Here is a 19,838-nt window from a genome sequence, read left to right as displayed (position 1 = left end):
CGGACCGGCAAAATGCCAAAGCGACTCGGCAGCGGGTAGGAAGGTAGTGTCTGCCCACCCAGCTGAGCACTGGGGAGGGAAGAAGGGAGGGCAAAGGAAGGATTGATTCGGGGAGCAGTGGCAGCAGATTTAATCTCCCAGAAAACTCCGGCGGAGACCATCGCCAGCCCCTTTGGACCCCAGCCCGGGGCAACTGGATCTGCCGAGGCCCTGATGGGACAATCGGCAAAAGTGACCGGACTCCCAGCCTAACCGGTGCAGTATAGTGATAACAATATTTTTATTCAATCCTATTTACTGAGTGCTTACCGTTAAATGCTTACTATGTGCCAAGCACTGTTCTAAGCACCGGGGGAGATACAAGTTAATCAGGCTGGACACCGTCCCTGTCCCACATGGGACTCACAGTCTTAATCGCCATTTCCCAGACGCGGGAACTGAGGCCCAGAGAAGTGAAGCAACTGGCCCACGGTCGCCCAGCAGACAAGTGGCGGATCTGGGATTAGAATCCAGGTCTTTCTGACGCCCGGGCCCGAGCTTTTCCCCCTCAACCACCCAGCTTCTCCCGGGCCCAGTGAGGTTGGTACAGTATCTTAGAGGTCCAATAATAATAGTAATGATGGTATTTGTTAAGCACTTACTATGTGCAAAGCACTGTTCTAAGCGCTGGGGGGATACAAGGTGATCAGGTTGTCCCACGCAGGGCTCACAGTCTTAATCCCCATTTTACAGATGAGGTAACTGAGGCTCAGAGAAGTGAAGTGACTTGCTGAAGGTCACACAGCAGGCATGTCATCAGGACTTTTCCTTGCCGGTTTTTGCACTTTGGATTTCAAAGGGCGGAGGGGAGGGTGATGACCTCAGCTCACCATCCCGGGCTCTCCCATCTCCCCAGGTGTGCGGCGAGCATGGGACACGCTCGGAAGGGCCTAGTCCTCGGGATTCTCCTCACTACTGCCATTGGCTCAGGAATCGTCGCCCTGATCCTTGTCATTGTGGAAACCAGAGATGTGTACCTGCCCCCAGAGACCAAGGTGAGCACCCTTCTCCCCCCCTAGACTGGATGCTCATTATGGGCAGTGCTCTCTCCCCCATACTTCGCTCCTCTAGTGCTCATCGCTGGCCCACATCCTGCCTCTGGCCTGGAATGCCCTCCCTCCTTAAATCCGATAGACAATTCCTCTCCCCTCCTTCAAAGCCCTACTGAAGGCCCGTCTCCTCCAAGAGGCCTTCCCAGACTAAACCCCATTTTTCCTCATGTCCCACTCCCTCCTGCATCGCCCTGACTTGCTCCCTTTTCTCTCCCCCGCACCCAGCCCCACAACACATGTCCATCTCTGTCATTTAATTTATTTGTATTAATATCTGTCTCCCCTCCTCTAGACTGTGAGCTTGTTGTGGGCAGGGAACGTCACTGTTTATTGTTGTATTGTACTTTCCGGAGCATTTAGTACAGTGCTCTGCAAACAGTAGGCGCTTAATAAATATGATTGAATGAATGAATGAATCGCTCTGCTAATTCGGTTGTTTTGTACTCTCTCAAGTGTTTAGTACAGTGCTCTGCCCTGGTTTTTTAATGGGATTTGTTAAGTGCTTATTATGTCCCAGGCACTCACTAAGCGCAGGGGTAGATACAAGCTAATCAGGTTGGACACAGGGAAGGAGGATGAATGATGATGATGATGATGATGGCATTTGTCAAGCGCTTACTATGTGCAAAGCTCTGTTCTATGTGCTGTGGGGGGGGGGGGATACAAGGTGATCAGTTTGTCCCACGTGGGGCTCACAGTCTTAATCCCCATTTTACAGATGAGGGAACTGAGGCTCAGAGAGGTTAAGTGACTTGCCCAAGGTCACACAGCAGACATGTGGCGGAGCCGGAATTCGAAGCCATGACCTCTGACTCCAAAGCCCGTGTTCTTTCCACTGAGCCACGCTGCTTCTCTAATGAAGGACGAATGAAGGAGCAAGTCAGAGCGGTGCAGAAGGGAGTGGGAGAAGAGGAGGAGGGGGGCGCAGGCAGGGAAGACTTGATCTGCCCGGAATGAATGCCGTTAAAATTAAGGAGCCTTCTCTTCCTCAGTACGGGATGGTGTTTGACGCCGGCTCCTCGCACACAGCTCTCTTTGTCTACCGGTGGCCGGCGGGCAAGGAGAACGACACGGGCATCGTCAGCCAGGCCCTGGCCTGCTCCGTGAAAGGTCAGTCGGGCTCAGGACGTCACCCCGGGGCTGAGAGGTTTGGGAGAGGCCATAGGCCCTCATTCCTTCATTCAATCATATTTATGGAGCAATTACTGTGTGCAAAGCGCTGTACTGAGCGCTTGGGAGAGGACAATGTAACAACAAACAGACACATTCCTGCCCACCACGAGCTCCCAGTCTAGAGGGGGCGTCTAGAGGGGACCCTTGGTGGGGGGACTGTGCTGAGAGCCAGACTTAAAGCGGATTCAGCGCTTCGATAAGACCAAGGTTGAACCCTGACACCCCCTCCTCTCCCTGGGCTTCTTCTCCCCACCCATCATCCCACAGGGCCACCAGTTCTTCCCCTGCTGCAACACAGCAGTGGTATTAATTCATTCAGTGGTATTTACTGAGCGCTTACTATGTGCAGAGCACCGTACTGAGCGCTTGGGAGAGGACTGTCTCTATGTGTTGCCGACTTGTACTTCCCAAGCGCTTAGTACAGTGCTCTGCACATAGTAAGCGCTCAATAAATACGATTGATGATGATGATTACCCGCCCCAAATGAGCTTCATTCATTCATTCATTCAATCGTATTTATTGAGCGCTTACTGTGTGCAGAGCACTGTACTAAGCGCTGGGGAAGTACAAGTTGGCAACATATAGAGACGGTCCCTACCCAACAGTGGGCTCACAGTCTAGAAGACTAGCTTATGCGTATTTATTAAGCGCTTACTGTGTGTAGACCACTGTCGAGAAGCAGTGTGGCCTAGCGGATAGAGCCCGGACTTGGTAATCAGAAGGACCTGGGTTCTAATCCCAGCCTCACCACTTATCTGGTCGGTGACCGTGGGCAAGTCACTTCACTTCTCTGGGCCTCAGTGACCCCATCTGCAAAGTGAGGATGAAGAGTGAGACTGGAACTGTGTTTTACCTCATTAGCTTGTAGCTACCTCAGAGCTTTTAGCACAGTGTGTGGCACAGAGAAAGGGCTTAACAAGTACCATAAAAAAAATGAGGCGGGGAGGCAGGGGCAGCAGAAGGGTCGTCCCCCAGTGCCCTGGTCTGGGTTGTGCTTCGAGCTCTTCTCACGTCCTCCTTGCTGTCAATCGAGGTCTCTCAAGTTGGCATGATGTGGAGCGCCAGGACCAAGGGCTGCTGGGGGTCCCGCGAGGTCCCTGTCCTGATCTTTATAAATAAATAAGTATAATAAGTCTGGTATCTGTTAAGCGCTTACTCTATGCCAGGCACTATACTAAGCGCTGGGGTGGTCCCTGTCCTGATCTTTATAAATTAGTAAGAATAATAATTCTGGTCTCTGTTAAGCGCTTACTCTATGCCAGGCACTATACTAAGCGCTGGGGTGGTCCCTGTCCTGATTCTTATAAATAAATAAGTATAATAATTCTGGTATCTGTTAAGCGCTTACTCTATGCCAGGCACTATCCTAAGTGCTGGGGTGGTCCCTGTCCTGATCTTTATAAATAAATAAGTATAATAATTCTGGTCTCTGTTAAGCACTTACTCTATGCCAGGCACTATACTAAGCGCTGGGGTGGTCCCTGTCCTGATCTTTATAAATAAATAAGTATAATAATTCTGGTATTCTGGTATAAATATTCTTTTAGACTGTGAGCCCACTATTTTAGACTGTGAACCCACTATTGGGTAGGGACTGTCTCTATATGTTGCCAACTTGTACTTCCCAAGTGCTTAGTACAGTGCTCTGCACACAGTAAGCGCTCAATAAACACGATTGATGATGATGATGATGGCATCTGTTAAGCACTTACTCTATGCCAGGCACTATACTAAGCACTGGGGTGTTCCCTGTCCTGATCTTGATAAATAAATAAGTATAATAATTCTGGTCTCTGTTAAGCGCTTACTCTATGCCAGGCACTATACTAAGCGCTGGGGTGGATACAAGCAAACCGGGTCGGACACAGTCCCTGTCCCATGCGGGGCTGATGTCTCAATCCCCATTTTCCAGATGAGGAAACTGAGGCCCAGAGAAGTGAAGTGATTTGCTCGAGGTCATGAAGAAGGCAAACGGCGGGCCGGGATTTGAACCCATGAACTTATGACTCTCAGGCCCGGGTTTTATTCATTAGGCCATGCTGCTTCTTTAATTATTTACTGAGTTATTGATTAACTCACCACCCGGGCTTCCCCCAGGCTTCCCAAGTGTTTGAGAAAGGCAAACACAGAAAGCCCCTTCTCTTTGGGAACCAGTAAGGTTCCTCTAAATCCCCCACCCCACTCCACCACTTCTAGCTGAGGTTGGGACCGGCTCTAGATGTTGCCAACTTGTACTTCTCAAGTGCTTAGTATAGTGCTCTGCACACAGTAAGCGCTCAATAAATGCGACTGGAGTAGAGTCGGATAGACTTTCCCCAGAACATCCCGTCCTCTGCCACGATCCGCGACCTCTCTAACGGTTCTACCATTATCGCTGTTACGGTCTCTATCTATCTAGCCACCAGTCTGCCTCTTCCATGTTTTCCCTTGTATGCCAGTATGCCAGTATGCCAGTATAGTGCCTGGCATAGCGTTAGCGCTTAACCGATACCAGAATTATTATTCTTATTTATTTATAAAGATCAGGACAGGGACCACCCCAGCACTTAGTATAGTGCCTGGCATAAAGTAAGTGCTTAACAGAGACCAGAATTATTATTTTTATTTATTTATAAAGATCAGGACAGAGACCACCCCAGCGCTTAGTATAGTGTCTCCGGCGCTTGGAGTTGGGGCCCATCACCCTGTGCCAATACACTCCCCTTGAAGCCCCCTTCCTCCCTCTTCTGGATTCTTCATTAATTCATTCGATCCTATTTATTGAGCGCTTATTGTGTGTGGAGCACTGTACCAAGCGCTTGGGAGAGGACAATGCTACAATAAATGGACACATTCCCAGCCCACAGTGAGCTTGCCGTCTAGAGACGCTTCTCATTCATTACACTCCAAATCACCTCTCATATCAAAGGGACTTTTCCTAATATTAGTGTCGTCTCCAGAGAATCCGTCCTCCTGATTATGTGTCCAAAATATTCTCATCTAAATGGAGTCACTTGGCGTTCCAAAGACCACTTTGCCTTAATCTGCTCCAAAATCTGTCTCCCCCTTCTAGACTGTGAGCCCACTGTTGGGTAGGGACCGTCTCTAGATGTTGCCAACTTGGATTTCCCAAGCGCTTAGTACAGTGCTCTGCACACAGTAAGCGCTCAATAATTACAATAATAATAGTAATAATGGCATTTATTAAGCGCTTACTATATGCAAAGCACTGTTCTAAGCGCTGAAATAATGATGGCACTTATTAAGTGCTTACTATGTGCAAAGCACTGTTCTAAGTGCTGGGGAGGTTACAAGGAAATCAGGTTGTCTCATGGGGGGGCTCACAGTATTGATCCCCATTTAACAGATGAGGGAACTGAGGCACAGAGAAGTTAAGTGACTTGCCCAAAGTCACACAGCTGACAAGTGGCAGAGCCAGGATTCAAACCCATGACCCCTGACTCCAATGCCCATGCTTTTTCCACTGAGCCATGCTGCTTCAATAAATACGATTGATTGATTGATTAAAATCCATCTGTTTGTTTTTCGGGCGGTCCACAGTATTCGCAAAAGCCACATTTCAAAAGAATCGTTGTTTCTTTCTATCCCGTCCTGATTTTTTTCAAAAATGGTGGACCCACCGTTCCCACCCCCGTGCGGCCTCGGATTCCTGGGTCCCAACTCTCAGCCTGAGCTGGGCCCACCCACTCCCAGGCCCTGGGATTTCTTATTACAGGGAAGAGCCCACGCAAGCCGGAGAGAGTCTGAGAGACTGCATGCGAGAGGCCCTGGGGCTCATCCCCGACCACCTCCAACGGGGGACCCCCACATTTCTGGGGGCTACGGCGGGCATGAGGCTGCTGAGGTACCGGTCCCCGGGTTGGGTGGCGGGAAAAGAGGGGACGCCTGAGCCTCTGGGAGGAAAACCCAGCCTCCGGCGCTTGGAGTTGGGGCCCGTCACGCTGTGCCAATACGCTCCCCTTGAAGCCCCCTTCCTTCCTCTTCTGGATTCTTCATTAATTCATTCGATCCTGTTTATTAAGCGCTTACTGTGTGTGGAGCACTGTACCAAGCGCTTGGGAGAGGACAATCCTACAATAAGTGGACGCATTCCCAGCCCACAGTGAGTTTGCCGTCTAGAGACACTTCTCATGGAGTTGGGGCCCGTCACCCCGTGCCAATACGCTCCCCTTGAAGCCCCCTTCCTTCCTCTTCTGGATTCTTCATTAATTCATTCGATCCTATTTATTGAGCGCTTACTGTGTGTGGAGCACTGTACCAAGCGCTTGGGAGAGGACAATCCTACAATAAATGGACGCATTCCCAGCCCACAGTGAGCTTGCCGTCTAGAGACGCTTCTCATTCCTTGCACTCCAAATCACCGCTCATATCAAGCATCGCTCTTTGTACATATTTATTACTCTATTTTATTTGTATATATTTATTCTATTTATTTTATTTTGTTAATACGTTTTGTTCTGTTCTCTGCCTCCCCCTTCTAGACTGTGAGCCCACTGTTGGGTAGGGACCGTCTCTATATGTTGCTACTTGTACTTCCCAAACGCTTAGTACAGTGCTCTGCACACAGTAAGCGCTCAATAAATATGATTGAATGAATGAATGGTGGGAGGCGGGGTTCATTCATCCATTTAATCATATTTTTTGAGCATTTAATGTGTTCAGAGGACAATAGAACAATGAACAGACATACTACCTGCCTTCAAAGAGCTTGCAGTCTAGAGTCTCCTCTTTCCTAAATCACCTCTGATATGAGGCATCGCTCCAGGGGAGAAGGGTTGGTTCAGTCATCCATTTAATAGTATTTATTGAGCACCTACTGTGTGCAGAGCACTGTACTAAGCACCTGGGAGGTCTAATAGAACAAAAAAACAGGCACATTCCCCGTCCCAAAAGTTTCCAGCTCAGGGGGCCTCTTTCCTCAACCTCGGGGTTCTCAGGGCCCGTCCCCTTTGTCTCTTGGTACCTCAATTTCCTCTTCTTTCATTCATTCAATCGTATTTATTGAGCGCTTACTGTGTGCAAGCACAGTACTAAGTGCTTGGATAGTAAAATTCAGCAACAGATCAAGACAATCCCTATCCAACAACGGGCTCACGGTTTAGAAGGGGGGAGACAGACAAGAAAACAAAGCAAAACAAGGAGACAGGCATCACTAGCAGCAGTATAAATAAATAGAATTATAGATCTATATTATTAATAAAATGAATAAATTAATCATGAATCATGAATACTTAATAAATCATTCTATAATAAATATGGACATTTATGCATGTGTAAGGAATAATCAATGTGGACATATGTCGAGAAGCAGCGTGGCTCAATGGAAAGAGCCCGGGCTTTGGAGTCAGAGGTCATGGGTTCGAATCCCGACTCCACCACATGTCTGCTGTGTGACCTTGGTAACTGAGCCTCAGTTACCTCATCTGGAAAATGGGGATTAAAACCATGAGCCCCACTTGGGACAACCTGATCACCTTGTATCCCCCCCAGAGCTTAGAACAGTGCTTTGCACATAAGTAAGCGCTTAACAAATGCCATTATTATTATTATTATTATTATATACACCCTTCTACCCTTCAGGATGTGGAAACTTCCCTTTCCCAATCTGGATCCCAATTCGGCTTGGGGTTCCAGGCCCCTTCCCGTTGCCCCCCATCCCGGGCCGGGGACCCCGGGAGTTGGGGTCAGGGGATGGGGGTGTGAGTCCCCGGCTGTGGTGCGGATCCAGGCTGCAGAACAGCTCCCAGGCGGATCGGCTGTTCGAGGAAATCTCCAAGACGCTGAGGCAGTTCCCAGTGGATTTCCGGGGCGCCCAGCTCCTGACGGGGAATGAGGAGGGCGCCTTTGGCTGGATCACCATCAACTATCTGCTGGAGTCTCTGGTCAAGGTACGGAGGCTGGATGGGGAGGGTTGGAGCCCCCTACTCTGCTAATCTTCCTCATCGGGGGCAGCTCGCACCTGGCGTCCAAAGATTTCCCTGGGGGTCTTTTTTATGGTATTTGTTAAGCACCTACTATGTGCCAGGTACTGTCCTATGGACTGTAGTAGGTCAAAGCTAATCAGGTTGGACACAGTCCCTGTCCCACGTGGGGCTCGCAGTCTCAATCCCCATTTTACAGCTGATGGAACTGAAAGCTAATCAGGTTGGACACAGTCCCTGTCCCACGTGGGGCTCACAGTCTCAATCCCCATTTTACAGCTGATGGAACTGAGGCCCAGAGAAGAGAAGTGACTTTTCCAAGGTCAAACAGGTGGTGAAACCGGGATTAGAACCCAGGTCCTTCTGGCCCCCAGGCCCTTGCTTACCTTACTTTACTGCCACTTACCTGCCGTGCGACCTTGGACAAGTCACCTCATTTCTCTGCACCTCAGTTCCATCGTCTGTAAAATGGGGATTCGATACCTGTCTGTGAGCTCCATGGGGGACAGAGACTGGGTCCAACCTTGTTCTCTGGCATCTCTCCCAGTGCTAACCCTAACTCTATAAATGCCTGACACAAAGTAAGAGCTAAACAAATGCCACAAGTATTATTATCATCATCATCATCATCACATTATTATTGTGATTATCATTATCTTAATAATGATCACAATAATAATGTGATGATGATAATAATAATATCATAATCTTAATATCATCATATCATTATCTTAATAATGATAATCATAATAATAATTATGGTATTTGTTAAGAGCTTACTATGTGCCAGGCACTGTATTAAGCGCATGGCTCAGTGGAAAGAGCACAGGCTTTGGAGTCAGAGGTCACGGGTTCGAATCCGGGCTCCGCCACATGTCTGCCGCGTGACCTTGGGCAAGTTACTTAACTTCTCTGAGCCTCAGTTACCTCATCTGTAAAATGGGGATTAAGACTGTGAGCCCCACATGGGACAACCTGATCACTGTGTAACCCCCCCAGCGCTTAGAACAGTGCTTTGCACATAGCAAGCGCTTAACAAATGCCAACATTATTATTTTTATTATTATTACTAAGCACTGGAGTAAGTACAAGGTAACTGGGTTAAACACAGTTCCTGTCCCATTTTGGACTAACAGTCTTAAGCCCCATTTTATGGATGAGGCCCAGAGAAGGGAAATGATTTAATAACGATGGCATTTGTTAAGCGCTTACTATGTGCAAAACACTGTTCTAAGCGCTGGGGAGGTTACAAGGTGATCAGGTTGTCCCATGGGGGGGCTCACGGTTTTAATCCCCATTTTACAGATGAGGTCACTGAGGGTCAGAGAAGTGAAGTGACTTGCCCAAAGTCACACAGCCGCTGGGTGATTTGTCCAAGGGCACCCGGCAGGCGCATGGCAGAGCCGGGATTAGAACCCAGGCCCTTGTAATAATAATAATAATAATAATAATAATAATAATAATAATAATAATGGCATTCATTAAGCGCTTACTATGTGCAAAGCACTGTAACTCCCAGGGCCAGGGTCTCTCCTCTAGACCCGGCTGCTTTCCCAGGTGTGTAAGGGGTGAGGAACCCCAGGATGGAGAAATCCCTAGAGTGGGTCCCTCTTAGCTGCGACGGGGCCCGGGGGACGCTCTGGGGTTCACCGGGGGGCCTGGAGTGGGGGAAGTGGAGTGTGTTGCCGACTTGTACTTCCCAAGCGCTCAGTACAGTGCTCTGCACACAGTAAGCGCTCAATAAATATGCTTGATTGATTGATTGAGGGGGTCTCCCGGCTCTGGGGGTGCCGGTCCAGTATTCCTTCGCAGGGAAGTGGATGCCTCCGACGGCGGCAGAGCTAGTGGGGTCCCTGGATCTGGGAGGAGCCTCGACGCAGATCACCTTCCGGCCTCAGAGCCCCAGCGGGGACCCCAGCACCCAGGAGGATTTCCGCCTCTACGGGGGCAACTACACTGTTTACACTCACAGCTACCTCTGCTACGGGCGAGACCAGGCCTTGAAGATGCTCCAGGCTCACCTGGTGCAGGTTGGGACGCCAGAGCCCTGGATTTAGGGGCGCGTAGCTGGGCTGAGGTCCAGGGCTCCAGGGGGTCGGAGGGCCCGGGGTGGGGGACGTGGAATGTGTGCAGAAAGTTTAATCCTCATTCATCCATCAATCAGTGGCATTTATTGAGCACTTACTAGTCACGCATCCATTCAATCGTATTTATTAAGCGTTACTGTGTGCAGAGCACTGGACTGAACACTTGGGAAAATACAATACAACAGTAAACCATGACGTTTCCTGCCCACAACCAGCTCACAATTTAGGGGAGGGGAGACAGACATCCAGATAAATAAATACTTTTAGACTGTGAGCCCACTGTTGGGTAGGGACTGTCTCTATATGTTGCCAATTTGTACTTCCCAAGCGCTTAGTACAGTGCTCTGCACATAGTAAGCGCTCAATAAATACGATTGATGATAAATACAGTGACAGAAATGGACCTGTTTTGAGGCTCAGAGAGAGGAAGAGCAGAGGGGTTAATACCGTGACAGATATAATAATAATAATAATAATAATAATAATTTTGGTATTTGTTAAGCACTTACTATGTGCAAAGCACTGTTCTAAGCGCTGGGGAGGATAAAAAGTGATCAGGTTGTCCCATGCGGGGCTCACAGTCTTAATCCCCATTTTACAGATGAGGCAACTGAGGCCCAGAGAAGTTAAGTGACTTGCCCAAAGTCACAGAGCGGACAAGTGGCAGAGCTGGGATTTGAACCCATGACCTCTGACTCCCAAGCCCGTGCTCTTTCCACAGAGACACGCTGCTCCTCAGCGTGGACATATGGATATAATATGGACATGGATATGGACATAAATGCTCTGGGGTTGGGAAGGGGGAAGAGCAAAGGGAGCGAGTCAGGGTGATGCGGAAGGGTGGGAGATGAGGAAAAGTGGGGCTTAGTCCGGGAAGGCCTTTTGGAGAAGATGGGCTTTCAATAAGGCATTGAATAATAATAATAATAATGGTATTTGTTAAGTGCTTACTATGTGCAAATCACTGTTCTAAGCACTAGGGAGGTTACAAGGTAATCAGGTTGTCCCACGGGGGGCTCACAGTTTTAATCCCCATTTTACAGATGAGGGAACTGAGGCCGAGAGAAGTTGAGTGACTTGCCCAAAGTCACACAGCTGACAGTTGGCAGTGGGCGGAGTCGGGATTTGAACCCATGGCCTCTGACTCCAAAGCGCGGGCCCTTTCCACTGGGCCACGCTGATTGAAGGAGCGGAGAGGGGTTGACTGGATTTGAGAAGCAGCGTGGCTCAGTGGAAAGAGCCTGGGCTTTGGAGTCAGAGGTCCTGGGTTCAAATCTCTGCTCCGCCAATTGTCAGCTGTGTGACTTTGGGCAAGTCACTTCATCATCATCATCATCATCATCAATTGCATTTATTGAGTGCTTACTGTGTGCAGAGCACTGTACTAAGCGCTTGGGAAGTACAAGTCGGCAACATATAGAGACAGTCCCTACCCAACAGTGGGCTCACAGTCTAAAAGGGGGAGACTTCACTTCTCTGTGCCTCAGTTCCCTCATCTGGAAAATGGGGATTAAGACTGTGAGCCCCCCGTGGGGCTACCTGATCACCTTGTAACCTCCCCAGCGCTTAGAACAGTGCTTTGCACATAGTAAGCGCTTAATAAATGCCATTATTATTATTATTATTATTATTATTATTTCAGGCCAGAGGTAGGATGTGGGCGAGAGGTCAGCGGCGAGACGGGCAAGATCGGGGCCCAGTGAGAAGGTTAGTGGCATCAGAGGAGCAGAATGTGCGGGCTGGGCTGTAGAAGGAGAGAAGCGAGGTGAGGTAGGAGGGGGCATTGAGCGCTTACTACGTGCAGAGGGCTGGACTGGCAGCTTAGGTGAATGAGCAGTCCTCATCCCCTGATCCAGACCCTCTATTTTACTCTATTTATTTATTTATCTTACATGTACATATCTAATCTATTTATTTTATTTTGTTAGTATGTTTGGTTTTGTCCTCTGTCTCCCCCTTCTAGACTCTGAGCCTGCTGTTGGGTAGGGACCATCTCTATGTGTTGCCGACTTGTACTTCCCAAGCGCTTAGTCCAGTGCTCTGCACACAGTAAGCGCTCAATAAATACGATTGATTGATGATTGATTGACCCAGATTGGCCAGGATCAGAGGGGCATGTGGGGAAAGGGGCGGATTAGACTTTGGGAGGCTGACTGGCTACGATCTCCTCAGGCCAGTAACTCCAGCAGGGTGGACCACCCGTGTTACCCCAGTGGCTTCCAAGAGACCCTCCTCCTGGAAGGCCTGTACGACTCTCCATGCGCCAGACCCCCGAAGGCCTATAACCCCCAAAGCGAAATCCTCCTCCGCGGAACGGGGGACCCCGAGGCCTGCTTCTCCGCCGTCCGAACAATCTTCAACTTCTCCTCCTGTGGGGGACGCAAGGACTGTGGCTTCAATGGCGTCTTCCAGCCCGCGGTGTCTGGCCACTTCTATGTGAGAACCTCTCCCCCTCTTCATACCCCCATCCTCTCTGACCCGGACCCCCGGTGCTCAATAAATACGATTGATTGATTGATTGATTGAGGAGGAGAGCGGGTGAGGTCAAGGGAGAGGCAGGGTGAACACATCCTTTCCCAAAATTCCTTTCTCCTGCACGTCCATGGGCCGTCCCCTCTACTGATACTCTGAGCTCTGAAGAAATGGCATTTATTAATTTATTTGATCATATTTATTGAGCGCTTATTGTGTGCAGAGCACTGTGTTAGCACTTGGGAGAGTACAATACAATAATAAACTGACACATTCCCTGCCCACAATGAGTTTCCAACCTAGAGACAAGCTTACATCACATAGTCCCTGCTTTCAAAGCATTTACAATCTAAATTTACAATTAACAATTAATCTAAATTTACAATTTATCACTTGGAATAATATTCTAAGAAGAACCAAGTGTAGGGGATAGAAACAGGCCTCGGAGTCAGAAGGACCTGGGTTCTAATCCTGGCTCTGCCATTTGTCTGCCTGGGGGTAAGTCACTTCTCTGAGCCTCAGTTCCCTCATCTGTAAAACGGGGATTGAGACTGTGAGCCCCACATGGGGCGGGGACTGCGTCCAACCCGATTTGCTTGTAACCACCCCAGTGCTTAGTACAGTGTCTGGCACATAGCAAGCGCTTGACAAATACCACAACTGACGTTGAGGTTCACGTGAGGCTGACAAGGTCAAGATTGGCTTCACAGCACACAAAATCAAGTTGTTGTGCTTAACATTTGCAGCGACTGGTGCTGTTTTCTCTTTTGCAGCTCAGTGGAAAGAGCCCGGACTTTGGAGTCCGAGGTCATGGGTTCAAATCCCGGCTCCGCCACTTGTCAGCTGTGTGACTTTGGGCAACTCACTTCACTTCTCTGGGCCTCAGTTACCTCGTCTGTAAAATGGGGATTAAGACTGTGAGCCCCACATGGGACAACCTGATCACCTTGTAACCTCCCAGCGCTTAGAACAGTGCTTTGCACATAGTAAGCACTTAATAAAATGCCATTATTATTATTATTATTATTGCTCTCATTCCTTAAGAGACGCTCTTGCTCAGAGAGAGCTGATCCTTTCCTATAGCAATTATAACTGTGGTATTTGTTAAGCGCTGACTATGTGCCATTCATTCATTCATTCATTCAATCGTATTTATTGAGCACTTACTGTGTGCGGAGCACTGTACTAAGCGCTTGGGAAGTACAAGTTGGAAACATATAGAGACGGTCCTTACCCAACAACGAGCTCACGGTCTAGAGGGGGATACAGACATTAATACAAGTAGATAAAACAATAAATTACAGATATATACAGATAGATAGATAGTCTTTTAGACTGTGAGCCCACTGTTGGGTAGGGACTGTCTCTATATGTTGCCAACTTGTACTTCCCAAGCGCTTAGTACAGTGTTCTGCACACAGTAAGTGCTCAATAAATATGATTGATGATGATGATGATGATAGATACATATGTGCTGTGGGGAGTCATTCATTCAAGTGCCAGGCACTGAACTAAGCATGGGGTGGATACAAGATAATCAGGTTGGACACAGTCCCCGTCCCACACAGCGCTCGCACTCTTAATCCCCATTTTTTGCAGATGAGGTAACTGAAGCACAGAGAGGCAAAGTGACTTGCCCTAGGTCACACAGCAGACAAGTGGGGGAGCCGGAATTAGAACCCAGATCCTTTTAACTCCCAGGCCTGACCTGGAAGTGGGGAGCTAGAATGTAGCTCTAGCTACCAAGGCAACAGTTTGATTTCCTAACTTTCAGGCATTTTCAGCTTTCTATTACACCTTCGATTTCCTGAATCTGACCAAAGGCCAGTCCCTGAGCGTCACCAATGCCACCGTCTGGGAATTCTGCAAGAGGAACTGGGACGAGGTGAGTAGCTGCCTTCTGGGAGGGAAGCGCCTCCCTCCTCAGATCCCATGTGGCTGTCTCAGGGTCATCATCATCATCATCAATCGTATTTATTGAGCGCTTACTGTGTGCAGAGCACTGTACTAAGCGCTTGGGAAGTCCAAGTTGGCACCATATAGAGACAGTCCCTACCCAACAGTGGGCTCACAGTCTAAAAGGGGGAGACAGAGAACAAAACCAAACATACTAACAAAATAAAATAAATAGAATAGATATGTACGAGTAAAATAAATAAATAAATAAATGGAGTAACAAATATGTACAAACATATATACATATATATAGGGTCTGGGGGTGACGGAAGAGGGGGACGAGAGAAGAGGGAGGTGAAACCCGGTGGGGTAAGGACTGAAGATGGCAGGGGGAGAGAAGATGAATCTTCCTGGACTGTGAGCCCACTGTTGGGTAGGGACTGTCTCTATATGTTGCCAACTTGGACTTCCCAAGCGCTTAGTACAGTGCTCTGCACACAGTAAGCGCTCAATAAATACAATTGATTGATTGATTGATTCCTTGGACCTGAAGCTAACAGGCAGGACACCTACAGGGTCAGCCCGGGCCTGGGACTCAGAAGGTCATGGGTTCTAATCCCGGCTCCGCTACTGCGTGACCCTGAACAGGTCACTTCACTTCTCTGGGCCTCAGTTCCCTCATCTGTGAAATGGGGATTGAGACTGTGAGCCCCACGTGGGACAGGGACTGTGTCCAACCCAAGTTGCTTGTATCCAGAGCTTAGTACGGTGTCTGGCACATAGTTATTATAATCATAATATAATAATATTATATATAATATATTGCATGCTATATATGCACAATACAATAATTATTAATAGTACAATAATATATAATATAATAGTAACCCCAGTTATTGTTACTATTATTAAAAATGGTATTGTTTTATCTCCTTGTATTAATGTCTGTCTCCCCCTCTAGACCGTGAGCTCATTGTTGGGTAGGGACCGTCTCTATATGCTTCCAACTTGTACTTTCCAAGCGCTTAGTACAGTGCTCTGCACACAGTAAGTGCTCAATAAATACGATTGAATGAATAACTTTCCATCCCTAATGATGGTAATAATAGTATTTGTCAAGCACTTATTACAGGCCAACATTGTTCCAAGCGCTGGGGAGATACAAGATAATTGGGTTGGACTCAAACCCTGTCCCACATGTTGCCAACTTGTACTTCCCAAGCGCTTAGTACAGTGCTCTGCACACAGTAAGCGCTCAATAAATACGATTGATTGATTGATTGATTGAGGAGGGAGGGCGTGGTCAATATCCACATTTTCCACTTGGCTTCTAGACTGTGAGCCCACTGTTGGGTAGGGACTGTCTCTATATGTTGCCAACTTGTACTTCCCAAGCGCTTAGTACAGTGCTCTGCACACAGTAAGCGCTCAATAAATGTTTATTTATTTTACTTGTACATGTTTATTCTATTTTATTTTGTTAATATGTTTTGTTTTGTTGGCTGTCTCCCCCTTCTAGACTGTGAGCCCACTGTTGGGTAGGGACCGTCTCTATCTGTGGCCAACTTGGACTTCCCAAGCGCTTAGTACAGTGCTCTGCACACAGTAAGCGCTCAATAAATATTTATTTATTTTACTTCTACATATTTATTCTATCTATATTATTTTGTTAATATGTTTTGTTTTGTTGGCTGTCTCCTCCTTCTAGACTGTGAGCCCTCTGTTGGGTAGGGACCGTCTCTAGATGTTGCCAACTTGGACTTCCCAAGCGCTTAGTACAGTGCTCTGCACACAGTAAGCACTCAATAAATACGATTGAATGAATGAACGTCTCGCTGATTGGTTTTCCAGATGGAGTTGAGTTACCCAGACCAGAAGAAGTGGCTGCATAATTACTGCCCCACAGCTGTCTACATTCTAACCCTGCTGATGGATGGATACAAGTTCACCAGTGAATCCTGGTCCACCATTAGCTTTTGCAAACAGGTAACAAGGTTTGTTTGTCCTTAGCAATAATAATAATAATAATAATAATGGCATTTATTAAGCGCTTACTATGTGCAAAGCACTGTTCTAAGCGCTGGGGAGGTTACAAGGTAATCAGCTGTCCCACAGAGGGCTCACAGTCTTAATCCCCATTTTACAGATGAGGTTAGTGAGGCACAGAGAATCAATCAATCAATCAATTATATTTATTGAGCGCTTACTGTGTGCAGAGCACTGTACTAAGCGCTTGGGAAGTACAAGTTGGCAACATATAGAAACAGTCCCTACCCAACAGTGGACTCACAGTCTAAAAGGGGGAGACACAACAAAACAAAACATATTGACATCCCCATTTTCCAAATGAGGTAACTGAGGCCCAGAGAAGTGAAGTGACTTGCCCAAAGTCACACAGCTGACAATTGCCAGAATTTGAACCCATGACCGCTGACTCCAAAGCCCGGGCTCTTTCCACTGAGCCACGCTGCTTCTCTAAACTAGCAAAAGTAGGAATAATAATTATCATTATTGTGGTATTTATCAAGCACTTTCTATGTGCCTTCTAGACTGTGAGCTCACTGTTGGGTAGGGACCATCTCTATATGTTGCCAACTTGGACTTCCCAAGCGCTTAGTACAGCGCTCTGCACACAGTAAGCGCTCAATAAATACGATTGAATGAATAGAAAGAAATAAATGACACATAGGGATATAAGTGATAGGGCTTGGGTGGGTGAATGAGGGGTGGGGAAGACTTTATCTCCCCTTTTTTTTACATCTCGTTAAAACACACCCTTCTCCCTAAGCTCCCGCCCACGCCTGTGAACACGAACACCTGGCTGGTGGGAACGTTCGTTAATAATGATTAATAATTATGGTATTTGTTAAGCGCTTATTATGCGCTAGGAACTGTTCTGAGCGCTGGGGTAGATAGGAAACAATCGGGTTGGACACGGTCCCTGTCCCAGATACGACTCGCAGTCTTAATCCCCATTTTACAGATGAGGAAACTGAGGCCCAGAAAAGAGCTGTGGTAGATAGGAGATCATCAGACGCTTGGCACACAGTAAATGCTTAACAGATACCAAAAAATAGAAAAGAAAAGCCTAGCATATTCTTCGGTGGGGGCTTAGAAAATATTAAAGAGGAGGGGGAGGAGACCTGAAGGGGTGTACTAATTAGAACTACGCTAATTAAGGAAGCAGAATGGCCTAGTGGATAGAGCTTCTGCCTGGGAGCCAGAAGGTCATGGGTTCTACCCCCTGGCACTGCCACATGTCTGCTGTGTGGCCTTGGGCAAGTCATTTTAGTTCTCTGGGCCTCAGTTACCTCATGTGTAAAGTGGGGATTGAGACCTAGAGCCTCTCATGGGATAAGCAGCGTGGCTCAGTGGAAAGAACACGGGCTTGGGAGTCACAGGTCATGGGTTCTAATACCGGCTCCGCCACATGTCTGCTGTGTGACCTTGGGCAAGTCACTTAACTTCTCTGAGCTTCAGTGACCTCATGTGTAAAATGGGGATTGAGACCTGCAGCCCCTTATGGAATAAGGCTCAGGGGAGAAGCAGCGTGACTCAGTGGAGAGAGCACGGGCTTGGGAGTCAGAGGTCATGGGTTCTAATTCTGGCTCCGCCACATGTCTGCTGTGTGACCTTGGGCAAGTCACTTAACTTCTCTGAGCCTCAGTGACCTCATGTGTAAAGTGGCGATTGAGACCTGCAGCCCCTCATGGGATAAGGCTCAGGGGAGAAGCAGCGTGGCTCAGTGGAAAGAGCCCGGGCTTGGGAGTCAGAGGTCATGGGTTCTAATTCCGGCTCTGCCACATGTCTGCTGTGTGACCTTGGGCAAGTCACTTAACTTCTCTGAGCCTCAGTGACCTCATGTGTAAAATGGGGATTGAGACCTGGAGCCCCTCATGGGATAAGGCTTATGGGACAAACAGTGTGGCTCAGTGGAAAGAGCACGGGCTTGGGAATCACAGGTCATGGGTTCTAATTCCGCCTCCGCCACATGTCTGCTGTGTGACCTTGGGCAAGTCACTTAACTTCTCTGAGCCTCAGTGACCTCATCTGTAAAATAGGGATTAAGACTGTGAGCCCCCTTCTAGACTGTGAGCCCACTGTTGGGTAGGGACTGTCTTTATATGTTGCCAAATTGTACTTCCCAAGCGCTTAGTACAGTGCTCGGCACATAGTAAGCGCTCAATAAATACAATTGAATGAATGAATGACAACATGATCACCTTGTATCCCCTCCCAGCGCTTAGACCAGCGCTTCGCACATAGGAAGCGCTTAAAAAATGCCATCATTATTTATTTATTATAAGGACCGTGTCCAACCCAATTTGTTTGTATCCACCCCGTTGCTTAGTACAGTGCCTGGCGTGTAATAAACACTTAATAAGTACTTCCCAAGCGCTTAGTACAGTGCTCTGCACACAGTAAGCGCTCAATAAATACGATTGAATGAATGAATGAATAAGGACCGCAATTATTATTGTTATCTCAAGTCTCACGGTCACCAACCGGGCCTTTCCTTGGCGTCCCCTCCCAGGCCGCAGACACGGACATCGGCTGGAGCCTGGGCTACATGCTGAACCTCACCAACATGATCCCCTCCGAAGAGCCAGCCGGGAGCCGGGCCCAAAACCGTGACGTCTGGATCGCGGCCGTCTTCTTCGTGGTGTTGGCCGTCTCCCTGACCACCGGAGCTCTCGCCGTTCAGTATTTCGGCCTTCCCGCTTAGGCGACGGACGGGAGTCGGGCAGAACAGGGCGAGGGAGACGGGGCGAGGACGGGCAGCTCTTTGGCCACCATCCCCCGTTGGGCCAGATGAACCCTACTGTTAAACTTGGGTTGAAGGAAGACTTTGTGGGAGCAAACGAACTCCGCAGTAAAGACCGGGAATTGGATTGTTCCTTCTTTTTGGTGGTGGATAGGATTTTTGGAAAAAGGCCCTTGAGGGGAATGACTTTGGGGTGCAGGCTACCCATGATGGGGTTTGATGGGGGGGGTGTTGGCAGGGGTCGACCGAACTGGGGGAACGCTGCGAGGCTGTAAGCTCATTCATTCAGTCATATTTATTGAGCACTTACTGTGTGCAGAGCAATGTACTAAGCGCTTGGGAAGTACAATTCAGCAAGTTAGCTCCTTCAGGGCAGGGAGCATGTCCACGAACATTATTGTACTCTCCCAAGTGCTTAGCCCAGTGCTCTGC

The 19,838-nt window shown here is 48.2% G+C and overlaps 1 protein-coding gene across 1 annotated transcript; it reads left to right on the top strand.

Moving 5' to 3' along the window:
* The first annotated feature begins 908 nt into the window (after nt 1-908).
* Nucleotides 909-19,593, top strand: LOC119946567 (ectonucleoside triphosphate diphosphohydrolase 8-like). The gene is made up of 9 exons (XM_038767959.1): nt 909-1,034; nt 2,084-2,201; nt 5,959-6,109; nt 7,994-8,153; nt 9,986-10,216; nt 12,446-12,709; nt 14,520-14,630; nt 16,493-16,627; nt 19,176-19,593. The coding sequence occupies exons 1-9, from the start codon at nt 909-911 to the stop codon at nt 19,365-19,367; spliced, it is 1,488 nt and encodes a 495-aa protein (XP_038623887.1). The 3' UTR covers nt 19,368-19,593.
* Nucleotides 19,594-19,838: the final 245 nt, after the last annotated feature.

The sequence above is a fragment of the Tachyglossus aculeatus genome, chromosome 27 (assembly GCF_015852505.1).
Source record: "Tachyglossus aculeatus isolate mTacAcu1 chromosome 27, mTacAcu1.pri, whole genome shotgun sequence".
Classification (NCBI taxonomy): domain Eukaryota; kingdom Metazoa; phylum Chordata; class Mammalia; order Monotremata; family Tachyglossidae; genus Tachyglossus; species Tachyglossus aculeatus.
Note: the sequence above shows the minus strand (reverse complement) of the source record. Positions and strands in the feature narration are given on the sequence as shown.